Source organism: Corythoichthys intestinalis, unplaced genomic scaffold (genome assembly GCF_030265065.1).
Source record: "Corythoichthys intestinalis isolate RoL2023-P3 unplaced genomic scaffold, ASM3026506v1 HiC_scaffold_26, whole genome shotgun sequence".
Taxonomy (NCBI): domain Eukaryota; kingdom Metazoa; phylum Chordata; class Actinopteri; order Syngnathiformes; family Syngnathidae; genus Corythoichthys; species Corythoichthys intestinalis.
The window spans coordinates 2488711-2505739 of record NW_026651595.1 but is presented as its reverse complement, the minus strand read 5'-3'; the positions used below and the strand labels follow the sequence as shown (position 1 = coordinate 2505739).

The 17029-nt window shown below is 39.3% G+C and overlaps 1 protein-coding gene across 1 annotated transcript in view; it reads left to right on the top strand.

Annotated features, from left to right (window-relative positions):
- The window catches only part of LOC130911308 (lysine-specific demethylase phf2-like), a 205224-nt gene that overhangs the window by 14614 nt on the left and 173581 nt on the right, over positions 1 to 17029 (top strand). Inside the window, exons 3-4 of the mRNA XM_057829185.1 lie at positions 7128 to 7242; positions 14436 to 14596. Coding sequence (XP_057685168.1) covers positions 7128 to 7242; positions 14436 to 14596 — 276 coding nt within the window. The remainder of the gene's footprint in view (positions 1 to 7127; positions 7243 to 14435; positions 14597 to 17029) is intronic.

Here is a 17029-nt window from a genome sequence, read left to right as displayed (position 1 = left end):
AAAAAAAAAAAAAAATATATATATATATATATATATATATTTATATATATATATATATATATATATATATATATATATATATATATATATATATATATATAGATGTACGCCCATATATGTACATCATGTTTGTTTTGGTTATAATGACACTCATTTTCTCTCGTGACGATGCTCGTATCATGAAAAACTCTTAAGGTGGAGGGTTTCGCTGTACTTGTTGCATTTGAGAGGCCATTGCACTTATTGCCTGGGAGCAAAATGTGCTCGATTTCTTTGCTTGTCCGTTTAAACCCTGTTCTGTCGAGCTGAATTTTCTCAATAAACAGCATAATATTCACAATAAAGAATATGCCAAACTCCCTTATGGCACAATAAAACGCAACCATCCATTTTAAAGTGCGTACGACAGGAGAAAAACAGTCTTAAAAAAATAGCATTATTATGTGAATTACAATCATATTTTGAGACAATTTGACTATATACAACAATTTAACAAAGCGCAGATGATGAGAAGTTAGTCTTTTAATCTGCCGGTTAGCCACGCCTACCATTATAGGGCTCTAGCGTCCCCAACAGGTGGATTACGTCAGCGGAGTAACGATTTCATCTGATTTAGTATGCAGCCCATTGAGGGGGAATTATTCAGAACGAGGAAAACGTGACCAAGAGAGCCGCAAAATGTCATTGTTTCAGTCTCTCTACTCCAGTATTTTTACAGTATATTCTTTCTATCCAAGTATTTTTTCCCAATAGCTAAATAAATGGCAATGTCATGACAAATAACAGTCTTGTGCTAAATGGAATATGAAATACCGAATTGGCCCGAATATAAGACAGTGTTTTTTTGCTTTAAAATAAGACTGAAAAAAGGAGGGTAGTCTTATATTCGCAGTCTAGACTTTATACCTATTCACGACGCTAGATGGCGCCAGATATCATTGAGGTGAATGCTGAACTTGAGGAGTAATGTTCTGTCATGACAGATCTCAGCTACTCTCATGCTTGACCAGTTTGCATTATTTTATTGCAATGTTTTTCCTTATTCAGATTTGTTTCAAGACTACAGTTACAGTTAGACTTCACTTTGATGGTTATTGTAGTTATTGCAATTTTGTTGTTTTATCACAATAGATTGGTTTATTTTACATTTAAAAAACCAGAAGCCATTCATTTACGAATGTGATTGCACTTTAGTTTACATATTTAAAGGTTCAGATATTAAGATTTGAATGAGGCAAAATAACATGCTTTTTCTGTCAAATATATTGTTAAAATCATTTTTTTCAGATGTACTGTAATTATTTTCTGTATAAAAATTAATTTGGTGTTCAAAAAGTCTTTTTTTAAACTTGAGTCTTGAAAAAGAGGGGGTCGTCTCATAATCAGGGCTGTCTTATATACGGGCCAATACGGTAATAAAAATGCGTTTATTCAGGATAACATGGCAAAATTACTCCATCATGATCAAAACTGTCGACTTCACATTTACTGTCGTACCTCCCGAACGATATTTTATGTCACCTAAATCGGGCTTATGTCATTTCCCTTCCCTGGCTTTGGAGAATGTAAACAAACCAAGAGGTGTGACAGCTAGCCGACATACTAACCCGCTAGCCGACATGCTAACCCGAACCGAGTGATATGTCAAAGTCTTCGAAGCGGAAAATCACACATAACTAGCCCGGGTCATTTCACATGACAACTGGGTTGTCGATTGTCTTCACCGATTGGCAACCCACCCGGCGGAGAGCAATTTATAGCTCGTTCCCCTGCTACTCCGGACAGGAGAGCTCGCCGGGGAAGCAGCTGGACAATGACCGCCGAACAAACCGGCCGACGTCGGAGGAGCATGTAGCTGCCAAATGGTCAACACGAATATGGCAAAATAATGCTTTACTACACGGCGAAGACGTAAACAGCTAGAGTCATACGAGAGCGGCTGCAGTTGTTGTGCAGCTAACATGTGCAGCTAATGTGTAAGAGGAGAGCTTTTTACATGCCCATCCATGATCAAATAAGCGGCACGGTGGCTGAGTGGTTAGCACGTCTGCCTCACAGTTCTGAGATCAAGGGTTCAATCGGGCTCCGGCCTTCCTATGTGGAGTTTGCATGTTCTCCCCGTGCCTCCGTGGGTTTTCTCAGGGAACTCCGGTTTCCTCCCACATCACAAAAACATGCGTAGCAGGCTGATTGAACACTCTAAATTGTCCGTAGGTATGAGTGTGTGCGTGAATGGTTGTATGTCTCCTTGTATGTCTCCTTGTGCCCTGCGATTGGCTGGCAACCAGTTCAGGGTGTACCCTGCCTACTGCCCGTAGTTAGCTGGGATAGGCTCCAGCACCTCCGTGACCCTTGTGAGGAAAAGCGGCATGGAAGATGAATGAATGGTCCTCTCCCATTGGGGGGATGTGCAACAAGCCGTCAGTCATCGGCCGAGGGGATAAGGAGCCTGTCAGCCACAAAATGCAAGCCACCTACATATTAAAATGATCCCAGTATTTGACATAATACAAAACACAATGTTTACTCACTTCCTCGTAAGTCCCATGGTCCCACATTAGTAGGGCTTGGTTTGGCCAATATCCACCGGTGAATGGGAACCTTTTGAAACCCCAAAAAGGCGCACAGGCCTCTCCCTCGTTCACCAAGATTTTTCTGCAGCCGTTTGGCTGGCGTGCCGCGAAAAAGAAACGTATTGATCCGCAAAATCATCTGAATCCTTAGTCCTTCTCATACAACAGTACGGCTGTATAGTGAAGAGGACTCCTTCCACGTCACGGCGCCCTCTTCCTCAATGAAAGACCAAAGCCTGTCTGTCATTTTTGTAGCTCGGGATAAAAAAAAATTGAATAAATATATCGATCGCTTCTTCACACATCCAAGTGGTCCATTTCATTCAGGAGCATGAAATACCGCATGTATTATGAAATAAAAATGCTTTTTCGTGTCACAGGCACTTTAAGCAACACGAGGTAACTTTTTAACCTGTATAAAATATTTTCATAAAATTTTTGATGATATGACAACTGACAACTAGTAGAATGACATCTCTTTTATAGTATCTTGAGGGGTTCTGTATCGCTTTCACCGGCACTAATTAACTTTGACGAGGTTGGCAGGAACCCTGCCACACAAAAAAACCTACAAATGTGCTGAGTGCTTTACGGCATTGTCACTTCCCCCTTTCCCCATTTATTATAAAGACTGAAGTCGATGCTAACGCTTTCACGCGAATTCTGCGAAGATGGCAGAGCAACAGTTTTGTCTGAGGAGGAAACAGGAAGGGCGGCTACCAGGATCAATCAGGACGCCCCCAACCGAACTCTTCATTGCTGGGGTAGGGTAGGGAGGATTAAGCCGCACTAAGCCACACAGTTGCTAACCGTCATATGCTATTGTTTAGCCACAACTGCATTCATTACCTTCATTTATATACTTCACACAGCCACTGGAAACACAAATGTTGTTTAATCCATCTGCAGGCGACCATCATGATTTTACGACACTATGCGGGTGTGCGTTGGTCCTTATGGGAAACGCAGCGCTGGTTCTCATGGGAAACGCCGTCTTCCTTAAGGCAAAACACTACTGCTTTTGTCCACTGGCCTTGCTAAAATGGAATAAAAATGAAAAGTTACCAAGTGTTGCCTTAAAGACATTCAGGTTTACCATTGTGCATGTCCAAAAAATTGAAATACATACATAATCATTTAAAAAAAAAAATCGTTGAAGTGATCACACAACCCATGGAAAATTGAAGATTTTAGCTCATACGTTTTTATTTATTTTTTTGATAGGGACAGTGCAAATTAATGAACATTTAAAGCAGCTGTATAATTAGCACACGCAACAAAATATTGATGCTGCATTCGCGCGTAGTTGGAGTAATCGAAAAAATTATTCTCTATTACATGGTGTCTACAAAGAGTGCCACACAGTCACTCAACTTGTGATGTATTGACGGAGCATTAAAATGGGGCGGCCGTGGCACTGTTGGTAGCTGGAGTTGTCCTTAGACCGAAGGGTCAGCGGTTCGGCTATGACTGCCCACTGTGGAAGTGCCCTTGGGCAAGGCACTGAACCCTAATTTGCCCCCAATGGGTTGACAGCGCCATGCATGGCAGCAGCGCCATTGGTGTGTGAATGTGTGCGTGAACGGGTAAAAGTGTGCTCATGTAAACCGCTTTGGGCATGGTAACCATGTAGATATGTGGTACATATGAGTTTCAACTAGTGATGCACTATAATACATTTTTCAACCGATATTGATAACCGATAATTTCCTCCTCATTCCAACCGATAACCGATAATGTCAAGCCAGTAATTCTATTAAAAGATTTATGTAAAATTTTAAAATATACACAAAAGAAAATATTACTGTGCAAAAATATAATTTATTGCGCTTTTTTTTTTCAACATAAAATATGAACAAGTCGTCAATTCAAACATCTAAATAATGACAGATTGTCTGACATTGTGTAATGGTAAACTTTTGGCAACAATTACTTAAAGAGTAAATACCTAAGTTGCACAAAATGCCTTTAAAAGTAAGCCATTCCTAACATATATAACATTAATACACTGGAAAACACACCTCCTTAAAACTAGTCAGTTTTAAGTGTAAATCTATCGGCAATAAGTGAAATTATCTGCCATCGCTTCAAGTGTATTTCTCTCAGATTTCTTGGAAGAAAAATAGCTAGCTGAAAATAATCTTAACAGCCTTGTTTTAAGCAATACATTATTATACTTAATCCTAAAAAAAACAAAAACTTGGAAGAAGGAAAGATTTTGAATAATATTTGTGGCTACAGAATATTGATTTAAGAATTTGATTATCTACTGTGACTGTAATTGATCAGAGAAATATGTTAAGTAATTTGAAAAGTGATTGCTAATGTTATATGCTTTGTTGCACACTGGGAAAATGATTAACTCAAAAGAGCGAGATGTCATGTACCCATTCTGCAGCGCTTTGTTTACATTTGCGACTTTCACGACATTTGCTTCACAGCAGCTAAACTGATACACCTTATACACGGCAGTACTATCTGGACGGAGTTGGAGCTCGCATCCGCGTGCGTGTTGTTTTGTGCCTGAGTTTTGTTAAGCCGAAAATAAAGGCAGCGTTACAAAGTCATCTGGCCACTCGTCATTTTACATACTGAATGCATTATTGACTGGCTGACTTCGTTTTGTTCCATGTTTAAATTATCATCTAACCACTGTGCCGTCATGATAAGCTTGCTTACTGGACATCACTTTTTCATGAAGAATGGTGGTCGTATAAACTGCATTATTTTTTCTATCCAGGGCTTTGGTTCTCGGGTCATTTAGGTAAAAAAAAAAAAAAAAACATGTCTCATCTCGGCGGTGGCGGCAGCTACGTTCGTACCGGATAATCCGCCCGCCCCAGCTGGTTCGCCGCGGCGTATTCGGGTCCTGGCTCTGCTCGCACGCCGTGGGGGAACGCTCGAGAAACCGGGGTGTTCGCCGGAGGTCCCGAAGCCGGGGAACCGGGCTCGGCCCGCCCTGCCTATGGCGAGGCGGCAGCGGCCTGCCTGCCGGACCGGGCAGAGCGGCGGGCTCTGTCGGAAGACGGCTACTTGCCGACTATCGGTCTCCAGTCGTGCCGGTGTTTAGCCTTAGATGCGAATTTACCACCCGCCTTGGGCTGCATTCCCAAACAGCCCGACTCTGTATCGTCACAAGCCCTCTAGTTTAACTTGGTTAGTGTTTACAATAGCTTTAGCATTCCCCCTAGCAGCAGCCTCGTATTCGTTCCAAAAATCTTTGTGATGCAGTTTTAAATGGCTGCTGGGTTAGTGGTTTTGAATGAGGACTCTTTCTTTCTGCCTCGTGGAACTTCGTCGTTTTTTTAGTAACAGCCGCCATAATATTCAACTACTTCTTGTCGTGTAACACCGCCTCTTCAACCCCTCCTCCCTCAGGGGCTTCAGAGAGGGGTGGGGTTGAGGAGGCGGCATGCTGAATTCTTCGATTGCGCACATTTGGAGGCAAAATCAAGTATATAATTATCGGATTGCATTATCGGTTGAATTTTTTTATTATCTGGATTATCTGTGTGACGTCATAATTGCCATTATCGGCCGATAATTATCGGTGACCGATATTATCGTGTATCTTTAGTTTCAACTCATCTGCCTATCACAGCCACGTTTTGTGCATAAATTACCACATTAAGGAGCCATGTGCATGTTGGAGTGAATGGAGTAATATAACCATATTAAATAGACACATTCTGTAGATTATGCTATGTAGAGTTAAAGTCCAAAGTCATTTTTTATTTTTGAGGCAGGCCAACAGGTACATCTAGAGATGTTGCTTTTGTTAATGCAGACACACTGTTTCCTAAACTCTAAATATGAATTTATCCAATTAATTGCATCCAAGGAAAAATGGAAATTAATGAATGAATTAATTTAGACTGAAGAATTCTTTGATTTACAGTACGGATGTCCCGATCCGATCATGTGATCGGAAATCGGGCCAATCGCGACCTTTTTCAGAGGATCGGAATCGGATTTTTAATCTAAAACAGTATATTTATGTTTTTCTGCTTCTCACTCTCCCTCCTGCTGCTTTTCTTAAGTTGTTCAGCAGACAGCTGGAGTTTGCTACTTCAAGTTAACGATGATTGAAAGGTTTGTAGCTTTGATCTGGCGAGTGAGGGCTCTGTAGCGCTACGATCAAAGGCACAAATGTGTCAATCATTGTTTAGCGTGTTACACACTCGCAGTAGAGTGCTGTGACAACTCATTATTTAAGTGAGAGGCTGTTCGTAGTAGCATGAGCGGATTTGAATGGACTCTTTTTGGACCGGGACTCTGTATCGGCAGATTTTCAAAATCAGATGACTCAGACTCGGGTGCAAAAATATGTAATCAGGACATCCCTAGTTTTCAGTGTCAAATGATTTTCTCATTTAATATTCTCAGTTGTTATATCATTACATTTGTCCGGACAAATAGAGTAGACCAAGGAACAATGTAGAGAAGAAAGAAGGCTTGTCTGATATTTAATTTGCCATAACTTGTACCTTGTTTTTATTCTTGAATTTCCTTTGCAGCAAATGGTCTGATTTCTTTTTTCTTTTTAATCTTAAGCAAAAAGGAAAAAAAATTGGGACAAACATGACACTTGGCAAAGCACAGATCTCCAAGCTGTTCAAAATGGCAGTCAAGTTTTCATAAAGGAGCTCCGTAGTAGAACATTTCCAAGGTAAGCTTATTTTACAGTCATTAAGTTATTCCATATTAAATGTGTGGTGAAACAAATCTCTAGACACAGGATTAAAAGTCATGTATAGGGCTTGTTAGTGTCTGTCACTATTGTACCTTGACTTCTGTTCATATGAAGATGATCAAATGTAGTGGCAATTTGTTTCTAGGTATATTTAAAAGCGATTATTGGGGTTGCAATGGTATCTTTTTATTTTTGGTATGAAAAAATTGGTACAAGATTGCCCACGAGTTTTATAGAATATACAGTGTAAAAAGACATTTACATAGACTACAGTGGGGCAAATAAGTATTTAGTCAACCAATAATTGTGCAAGTTCTCCCACTTGAAAAGATTAGAGAGGCCTGTAAATGTCAACATGGGTAAACCTCAACCATGAGAGACAGAATGTGGGAAAAAAAAAAAAAAAAAAAACACATTGTTTGATTTTTAAAGAATTTATTTCCACATTAGAGTGGAAAATAAGTATTTGGTCACCAACAAACAAGCAAGATTTCTGGCTTTCAAAGAGGTCTGACTTCTTCTAACGAGGTTTAACGAGGCTCCACTCGTTACCTGTATTAATGGCACCTGTTTTAACTCATAATCGGTATAAAAGACACCTGTCCACGACCTCAGTCAGTCACACTCCAAACTCCACTATGGCCAAGACCAAAGAGCTGTCGAAGGACACCAGAGACAACATTGTAGACCTGCACCAGGCTGGGAAGACTGAATCTGCAATAAGTAAAACGCTTGGTGTAAAGAAATCAACTATGGGAGTAATTATTAAAAAATGGAAGAGATACAAGACCACTGATAATCTCCCTCGATCTGGGGCCCCATGCAAGATCTCACCCCGTGGCGTCAAAATGATGACAAGAACGGTGAGCAAAAATCCCAGAACCACACGGGGGGACCTAGTGAATGACCTACAGAGAGCTGGGATCACAGTAACAAAGGCAACTATCAGTAACACAATGCGCCGCCAGGGACTCAAATCCTGCACTGCCAGACGTGTCCCCCTGCTGAAGAAAGTACACGTCCAGGCCCGTCTGCGTTTCGCTAGAGAGCATTTGGGACGATCCAGAAGAGGACTGGGAGAATGTGGTCAGATGAAACCAAAATAGAATTTTTGGTAGAAACACAGGTTCTCATGTTTGGAGGAGAAAGAATACTGAATTGCACCCGAAGAACACCATACCCACTGTGAAACATGGGGGTGGAAACATCTTGCTTTGGGGCTGTTATTCTGCAAAGGGACCAGGACGACTGATCTTTTTAAAGGAAACAATGAATGGGGCCATGTATCGAGAGATTTTGAGTGAAAATCCCATTCAATTAGCAAGGGCATTGACGTGGCTGGGTCTTTCAGCATGACAATGATCCCAAACACACAGCCAGGGCAACAAAGGAGTGGCTTCGTAAGAAGCATTTGAAGGTCCTGGAGTGACCTAGCCAGTCTCCAGATCTCAATCCCATAGAAAATCTGTGGAGGGAGTTGAAAGTCCGTGTTGCCCAACGACAGCAACAGTGTGTGAAAAGCTTGTGAAGAGTTACAGAAAACGTTTGGCCTCCGTTATTGCCAACAAAGGGTACATAACAAAGTATTAAGATGAACTTTTGGTATTGACCAAACACTTATTTTCCACCATGATTTGCAAATAAATTCTTTAAAAAAATCAAACAATGTGATTTTCTGTTTTTTTTTCCACACTCTGTCTCTCATGGTTGAGGTTTACCAATGTTGACAATTACAGGCTTCTCTAATATTTTCAAGTGGGAGAACTTGCACAATTAGTGGTTGACTAAATACTTATTTGCCCCACTGTATGTAAAAAGACATACAGTATATCTATCAGTGACTTCTGTTTTAGCAGAATTTAGATTATATAAGTTATTTGTATTTCTGAAATGCGTGTTTTTTGTTTTATGTTTTTACATTACATTAGCTAATTTACATTATCTTCTTTAAAGTTTATATACAGTGAGATTACTAGGCCCTTTACGTTCAACTAAAACTGTTTTTTCCTTTGGGGGAAAAAAAAAAAAAAAAGTATAGTAAGAAGGTATCAATAGTGATAAAACAGTACAGTGGTCTCTCATTATACCATCCTTTCGACATCCAACGTAAAATTTGACTCACCATTTGTCTCGACATCTGACGACCTGCTCGAAATGCGAAAATTCATGGCATCGTCCTAATTTCATTGTTTTCCCTTAAGACGGACGCTCAGCTGATTTTAATATGAGAGAAATCAACATGGGTCCCGAGAAGTTTGATGCAGGTGGTGAAAAATCGAAAAAGGTGACGCTTACCATTGAAATTAAGAAGAAAATGATAGAAAAATATGAGCGTGGTGTGCGCGTTAGTGAAATTGATTGACAATATGGCCGGCCGCAATATGTCTACGATCACGACGGTCCTCCCCTGATCTGTTTAAAATGTTGTTTTATGAATAAAATCTGAATCACCTGTGCAACTGGGTCACTGGGTTTTCCTGATTGCCTCGCAACAGTTTGTATTTTATTTATTGGGCCTTTTTTAATAGGGTTTTTTTTCCCCCAAGTTTTTTGGGTAGAGGATTAACAGGTTTTCCAAGGAATTGGTAAAGAAATGTTCTCAAAATTGGTAAAAAATACATACACAAATAGAAGAAGAACAGGTTTTCCATGCAATTGATAAAGAAATGTCCTCAAAATTGGTAAAAATACAAACACAAATCGTTGATGTGTGAATGTGTGTGTGAAAGGGTAAATGTGTGCTAATGTAAAGCGCTTTGGGCATTGTAACAATATAGATAAATGCGCTATTTGAGTACATATGGAGGTAGATTTGTGTCTTTATTATTCAATCAAAAAAAAAGTTGCTTTGATCAAATAAAAAGTTGCTTCAATCAAAATATATACTTTCAATCGAAGAAAACGTCACTTCAATCAAAAAAAATGTTTGAATGCAAAAATAAATTTGAAACTCAAAAAAATATATTTGAAAACTTTTTCTTTGATTGAATTTTATTTTTTTGATCAAAGTCAAGTTTTCTTTAATTGAAACACCATTTTTGATTGAAGTCATGTAACTTTCCGTTTGGACCACATTTTGGCTAGGACATTTGTGTCTTTATTATTCAATCAAAAAATAAATTGCTTCAAACAAAAAAATATATATTTTCAAAAGAAAAATCACTTCAATCATTTTTTTTTTTTAAATCAATCGTAGAAAAAAAGGTTTGAATGTGAAAAAATATTTGAGACTCAGAAATTCGCATTTGAACACTTTATTTTTCATTCAAACTGTTTTCTTTGATTGAAGCAATCCTTTTTGTGTTTGAGCCATATTAGGGGTAGGACATTTGTGTCAAAATCATTCAATCGCAATAAAAGTTGCTTTAATCAAAAAACTATTTTTAATCAAAGAAAAAAATCATTTGCAAAAACTTTTTTCTTTTTAAATATATTTTTTATTTGAAATATATATATATTTTTTTATTGAAGTGTCACTTTTTTTGAAAAGCAAAAAGTTTTAAACTTATTTTTTTCAAAGTGGAAAAAGTTTTGAACACACTTTTTTTTTTTTGAAGTGGAAAAAGTTTTGAAGGTACTTTTTTTCGATTGAATCATTTTGACACAAAGATTCTCCTTCAACGCTAGTTCCGGTGTGTTTGATTGGCAGGTAGCTGAGCCAATGACATAAAAGTATGAAGCAAGCATAATGGCCACCAGGGCTCCATCCAGCCATCGGAGTCTGTTGGAGTCTAAGCCGAATATAGGGCACCGGTACGGGCGTGTGACATCGGCATTTCACCGGAGTACGGTGCCCTGTTGCTTAATGTGATTTAACACGGCGAACTTCACCCGCTGCCCTGACGTGACGGTTGGCAATTGGTTCCAACCGGAGTGTCCGCGACGCGCCGGTACGGGAGTGGTCGGCGAGTGGCCCGACACTAGCCTGCCCAGTAAGCGAGTGGACTACCGGCGAGTCGCCGGCGTCCACGCCGGCAGCCCCATCGCTTCAGCTTTGAATGAGTGCCGTGTCATTCGTGGGGCGTCCACTCGACAGCCGGCCTCCGCGCCTGGGGGGTGATATCGGGGTCCGACCAGTGTGCCACGACAGGGCACCGTACCGTTGCGGGTACTCCGGTGAAATGCCGATGTCACACGCCCGTACCGGTGCCCTATATTCGGCTTAGATTGATTGAATAATAAAGACACAAATGTCCTAGCCAAAATGTGGTCCAAACGGAAAATTACATGACTTCAATCAAAAATGGTGTTTCAATTAAAAAAAACTTGACTTTGATCAAAAAAATAAAATTCAATCAAAGAAAAATAGTTTTCAAATATATTTTTTTGAGTTTCAAATTTATTTTTGCATTCAAACACATTTTTTTTGATTGAAGTGACGTTTTCTTCGATTGAAAGTATATATTTTGATTGAAGCAACTTTTTATTTGATTGAAGCAACTTTTTTTTTGATTGAATAATAAAGACACAAATCTACCTCCATAAGTACTCTCCTTTTACCATTTCCATTGACCATTTTTCATCTGGCCAGCAGGTGTCACCATTGCCAATGGAAAAATGAAAAGAGTAACTCTTGTGTAGGCATTTTGCAGGGGATAAGGATTCAGGAACCCCCATGGTGTTCCAAAGGTTATCTTTGTACATATCAACACAATACAAAAACGTGAGCAGTGGTCCCTACGAGGAGGTTGGCATTGTAAAAACATGAGGTTAAAGAAAAGTAAGTGGTTAAATAACCTCATGTTGACAATACTTTAAAGTTTTTTCCTCAAGTCTTGAACGCAGTAATGCACAATTTCTCAGAGCTTCAATGATTCATTCATTAGTCAATTCACTAGTCAATGTGTTGACTAGTGATCATCTGATATGGGTTTTTCAGGACTGATACCAATTATTATTAGTTAAAGGGGCTGATAACCGTTTTTAGGAGCCGAAAAATGCAGTAAAAATATAAAAATTGACATAAAAAATTGAATGCTGCAAACACTGAACTTAATTGAGGGGCCTAAAGCACATTTATTGAATCACACAAATAGAAAATAATAGCTAACAGGGGTTGGTGTGGTTCAGTGGTAGTTTCCAACTAAGAGGTTGTGGGTTCGATTCCCCGCCCTGATAACCTCGTCTAAGTATCCTTGAGCAAGATACTAAAACCCACGTTATTCCTGGTGCCACGTCAACAGTAGATAGATGAAGATATAGTGTGTGAAACGCTTTTGTGGCCATCAAGCAACACTTGGTAACTTTTCAGTTTTGGTCGATTTTAGCAACACAGGTGGACAAAAGCGGTAGTGTTTTGCCATAAGGAAGACTGCGGTTCCCATGAGGACCAGCGCACAGTGTTGTAAAATCCTGATCTTCCAGTCGCCTGCAGATGGATTAAACGACATCCCTGTTTCCAGCGGCTGTGTGAAGGATGAATAGTAATGAGGTAATGAATCCAGTTGTGGCTAAACAATAGCATATGACGATGTTGATAATAATAAACGTTATATTGTCAGTAATGACGAGTTCCGGGGGTTGGGGGGGTGTGACACCAGCAGGTGAAAGCCTGGCCAATGTTGAGTCTTGAGTGTCCTTTTATCCTGGTAGCCTCCCTTTTTTTTTTTTTTTTTTGTCTCCTCGGACAAAACTTTTCGTTTCTTTTGTTACTCTGCTATCTTAGCAGAATTTGCACCAAAGCGTTCGCATCGACTTCCATCGTAATTACGAATGGGGAAAGAGGGAAGTGATGTTTGGCGTAAAGCAGTCAGCACATTTGTTGTTTTTTTTGTGTGGCAGGATTCCTGCCACCCTCCTAAAAGTTAATAGTCCCAGTGAAAGCTATACAGACCCCCCTCAAGATATTAAAGAGGTTTCATTCAACTAGTTGTCAGTTGACGTACGATCAAATCAAATGTTAAGTTACCTAGTGTTGCTTAAAAAGGTGCAATGTAACTCCATTTACCATTACCATTTAACCAATCAGAGGAGGGGGTGAATACAAGTCCAGGAGAACGAGGCGCGGCTGCATCTGAGCCGCAATAACTCAGTTTTAAATTGATTTTTTGGCCGGTCTGATTAAAAAATAGGCTCATGTCGATATATGTCAAATTTACAAATACCGGCGCCGATAATCGGCCCGGCCGATAACCGGTCTATCTCTGGTGTTGACACCTGTTGTTATTCAATATTTAAGCTCATCGAGGTTGGTGTGTTGCACAAGGAAATAAATCATGCACGGTGATCTTGCTGGCCGAGCACAAAGACGAAGGACTTTCAAAGCCTTCCGACATGACTTGAACACCTTGTTTGATGGGAAGTTTTTACTTTCTCTTTTTATGTTGTTGTTGGTGTCGGCTACAGTAGCAGTGTCGTGTTGCATAAGTTCTGAAATAAATGATTCAAAACCTGACGAAGCTTGCCAATGTTAGAATATTAATAATTGTCACCTTCACTTAGAAAGACTGGCGAACGGAGGTCAGAGGAGGACTGTCGAGATCGTACGGTTAAGCCAGTTCACTCACCGACGCGGTTATCATGCTCATATTTTTCCGGCATTTCCATCTTAATTTCAATTGCAAGTGTCACCTTTTTTCACCACCTGCACTAACTTTCTTGGGACCCACGTTGATTTCTCTCATAAGAAAATCCGCCGTGCGTCAATACTTTTTTGGCTGATACATTTTCAGGGATGTATTGCCTATTATTTATTTTATTTATTATGAATTTATTTTAATAAAAGCTGAAGCTATTTTAAACTGTATCCATTTATTTTACCAGGTGCTTCGTACACACTTAGACACATTTTGACAGTTGTCAGATACCTCAATTGCACTGATGTGTGTTCCCAAAAAAAATCGCACGTCCTGCGATAGGGCTATTAAACATGCGCACATCGCGATGGTTATGTTCAAACGACATTGTGCAGTCCTAGTTGTAGATTTCAGTGATTTACCAAAGATACGTACATGCAGGAAGCCCACGTACCACAAGTGGTAGTCGCAGCACACTTTAAGAATCATTGTGCTCGAAGATTTACTGTTTTGCTGTATCATGCTCTGTATTTAGAATTAATTGGACTTGACTTGTAAAATGATGTTTTTAAATTCACTTTGTTAGGCAATTTATTATATCAACCCACATTCATCACAAAGCTTTTGACATGATTGTTTGTCATTTGTTTCAAGTGCTGAAGATATTGTCGTTAAATTAAGTGGCAGTCAGCTGACGATGGATTACCTGGAGGAGCACGGTTTTGAGGAACCTATCCTTGTTCAGAAAAAAGATGGCTTGGGAATGTCTATGCCACCTCCGTCCTTCTACATCAGTGATGTGGAAAATTATGTTGGTAAGAAGCAAACTGACGAATCACCTTGATTTAAAGTTGTTGTAGCAAGTTTTCCAACCAGGATACGAGGGGTATGCAATCACATTGCAGGGAGGGATCTGGCACGGTTTAAATATCCTGTCAGATGACGAAAAATATGTCTTGTGAATTTGACACACCACAAAGAAGAGTTTTTTTAACAAGACTGTCAAATTCAAATGAATGAATATATTGCAGAGCATATAAAATCATATAAAATAGACCAGGCCTTTGAATTACAAAACTGTGTGGACATGCCCGTTAAAGGAAACCTGCAGCTTTCAATCACATGTAAACTTTGCTCGCATACCGACTCCTTCTGAGCAATGCCTGTGAATATTCTCATGTATCCAGGTCATTTCATTCTAAAGGCATTGAATCGCAACTGGCATTTTTGTCTTCCGAGACAACCAGAAAAGTCCGGTTGTAATTACTTCATAGCAATGCTCAGCTCAGAAAGAGGCAGTCCGTTTCGTGGCTTGAACTCTGCCTCTGTTGAAGTTTAGTGACCATAAGATTCGTGTTCGACCATGACGCAGCCATGCACAATGCAACGCTTACTGGATCAGGTTACTTTTTATTTTTTTTTATTATAACATTGATAATAACTGATATTATTACTTATATTTTTTTACTATTGTTATTCAGGGTATAATAGTTAACGTGACTGTATTAGATACAGATATGTGTGATAGATTCAACGATGGACATACATTTTTCTAAACTGGTAGGACATGTGAGATACACCCTGATCTAAGCAACGCATGTGTACACATAAAAAGGAAACTGTAAGACATTATTGAATAATAAATAAAACTTAGGTAGGCAGTGATTGATTTTTGCGCATACGCATAGTGCATCGTTTCGCGCCCCCCTCAACGCTCTTCCGCCACTGTAAATAGTATGATTTGTCCACAAAATTATTATAAGTACACCTCTGCATAACATTGTTTCCTTTTTAATATTAAAAAGTAATATAGATCAACTTACAATATAGTATAACCTTATTAACACTGTTTTTTTTTTTGTTGTTTTTTTTTTTAGCAGAAAAGACAAAGTGCATCAATTTGCCTGAATTAAAAAAAAAGTTGCATCCAAACTGTAAAAATATACTCAAGGTACATCTTTTGACCATTTCATACTGAAAAACAAAATTTAATCAAATCAATAAATATTATGAGCAACATTAACTCATGAGGACAATGTGTCAAACATTCTCATATAAAAAAAATTTTTTTTTTTAAAGAGAACAAAAGTGACTGTGCCTTTGGACAGAGGGCCAGTTTTTTATTTTTGCTGCAGGCAGTATCATCTCCTTTGCTGGGGTTATTTTGCACTGAGCAACTTGGTATGCCAGCCCTCATGATGTTAACAGTGCTCACTGGTTTACTATTGTAACACTGCACAACAAAGCGATCGTTGGCAATATTTGACACGTTTTCACTGAAAAACAAAATCAAGCGGCTGATCAATATGATTGGGGTCTAAGTTACGTCTTAATTTGGCTTCCTGCTGGAGTGGAGCAACTTTACATTTATAGAGTCCCAATTCGCTACAAGAAAAATGTTAAAAAAAAAAAAAGAAAAAGAAAAAGCTTTAAACATGTTACTGTCCCACTGAATAATTTTTAAACAAAAATAACGTAGAAAAACACTTCTTTATTAAATGCTTCAATGAGTCAGTCCACTAGACTCCGCTCACACTGTTGAGAACACTTACACAAACACAATGAATGTCCACTCACAGTACCGCTAACAAGCTCAACGATATGTCAAGCATCTTTGAGCTTGTTAAACATGCGGCCTCTTTCAAGTATAGAGGTTTTTCACCATCTCGTGAATGGTGACGTGTTTCCGCCCAGATGTAAACATTCCTCCATCTTGGACCTGCCGATGTTCTGTCAAAATTCGCTCCCTCATAAAATTTTGCTCCCAAAGCTTTTGTGGCGCTGAAAAAGCCCTCTTTTACATGCAGTTGGACTGTCATTAGGCACGTTTACATGCTGACTTTTATTCATACCGATTCAAATCATTCCGAATGGAAATTTCAGATCAGCTGTTTACATGTCACTTCATCTATTCCGATCCAGCGTTTACATGTGACTGCCTTTATTCCGAAAGGACGTTTGACAACTGCCGTCTGACATGTGCAGATTAATCAAAACAAAGCGTCACGTTGCAAAACATGGAGATCGATCGTCGGAGTGCTGCTGTTTTAACTTTAACCCACTTGTTGCGTTTGTGGGGTCGTATCCGCTTCTGCTGTTTTGCTCTTTTGCCTTGTAGTAGCCGGTTTTCCACCGGTTTCTAATCTGGTCAACGCTCCGGTCTATTCCGGCTTCGTGAAACCTCTCGTGAACTTTTTAAAATAGTTTACTGTTCCTCGTTTTACGCCCGTCTAAGCGAGCAATTATAT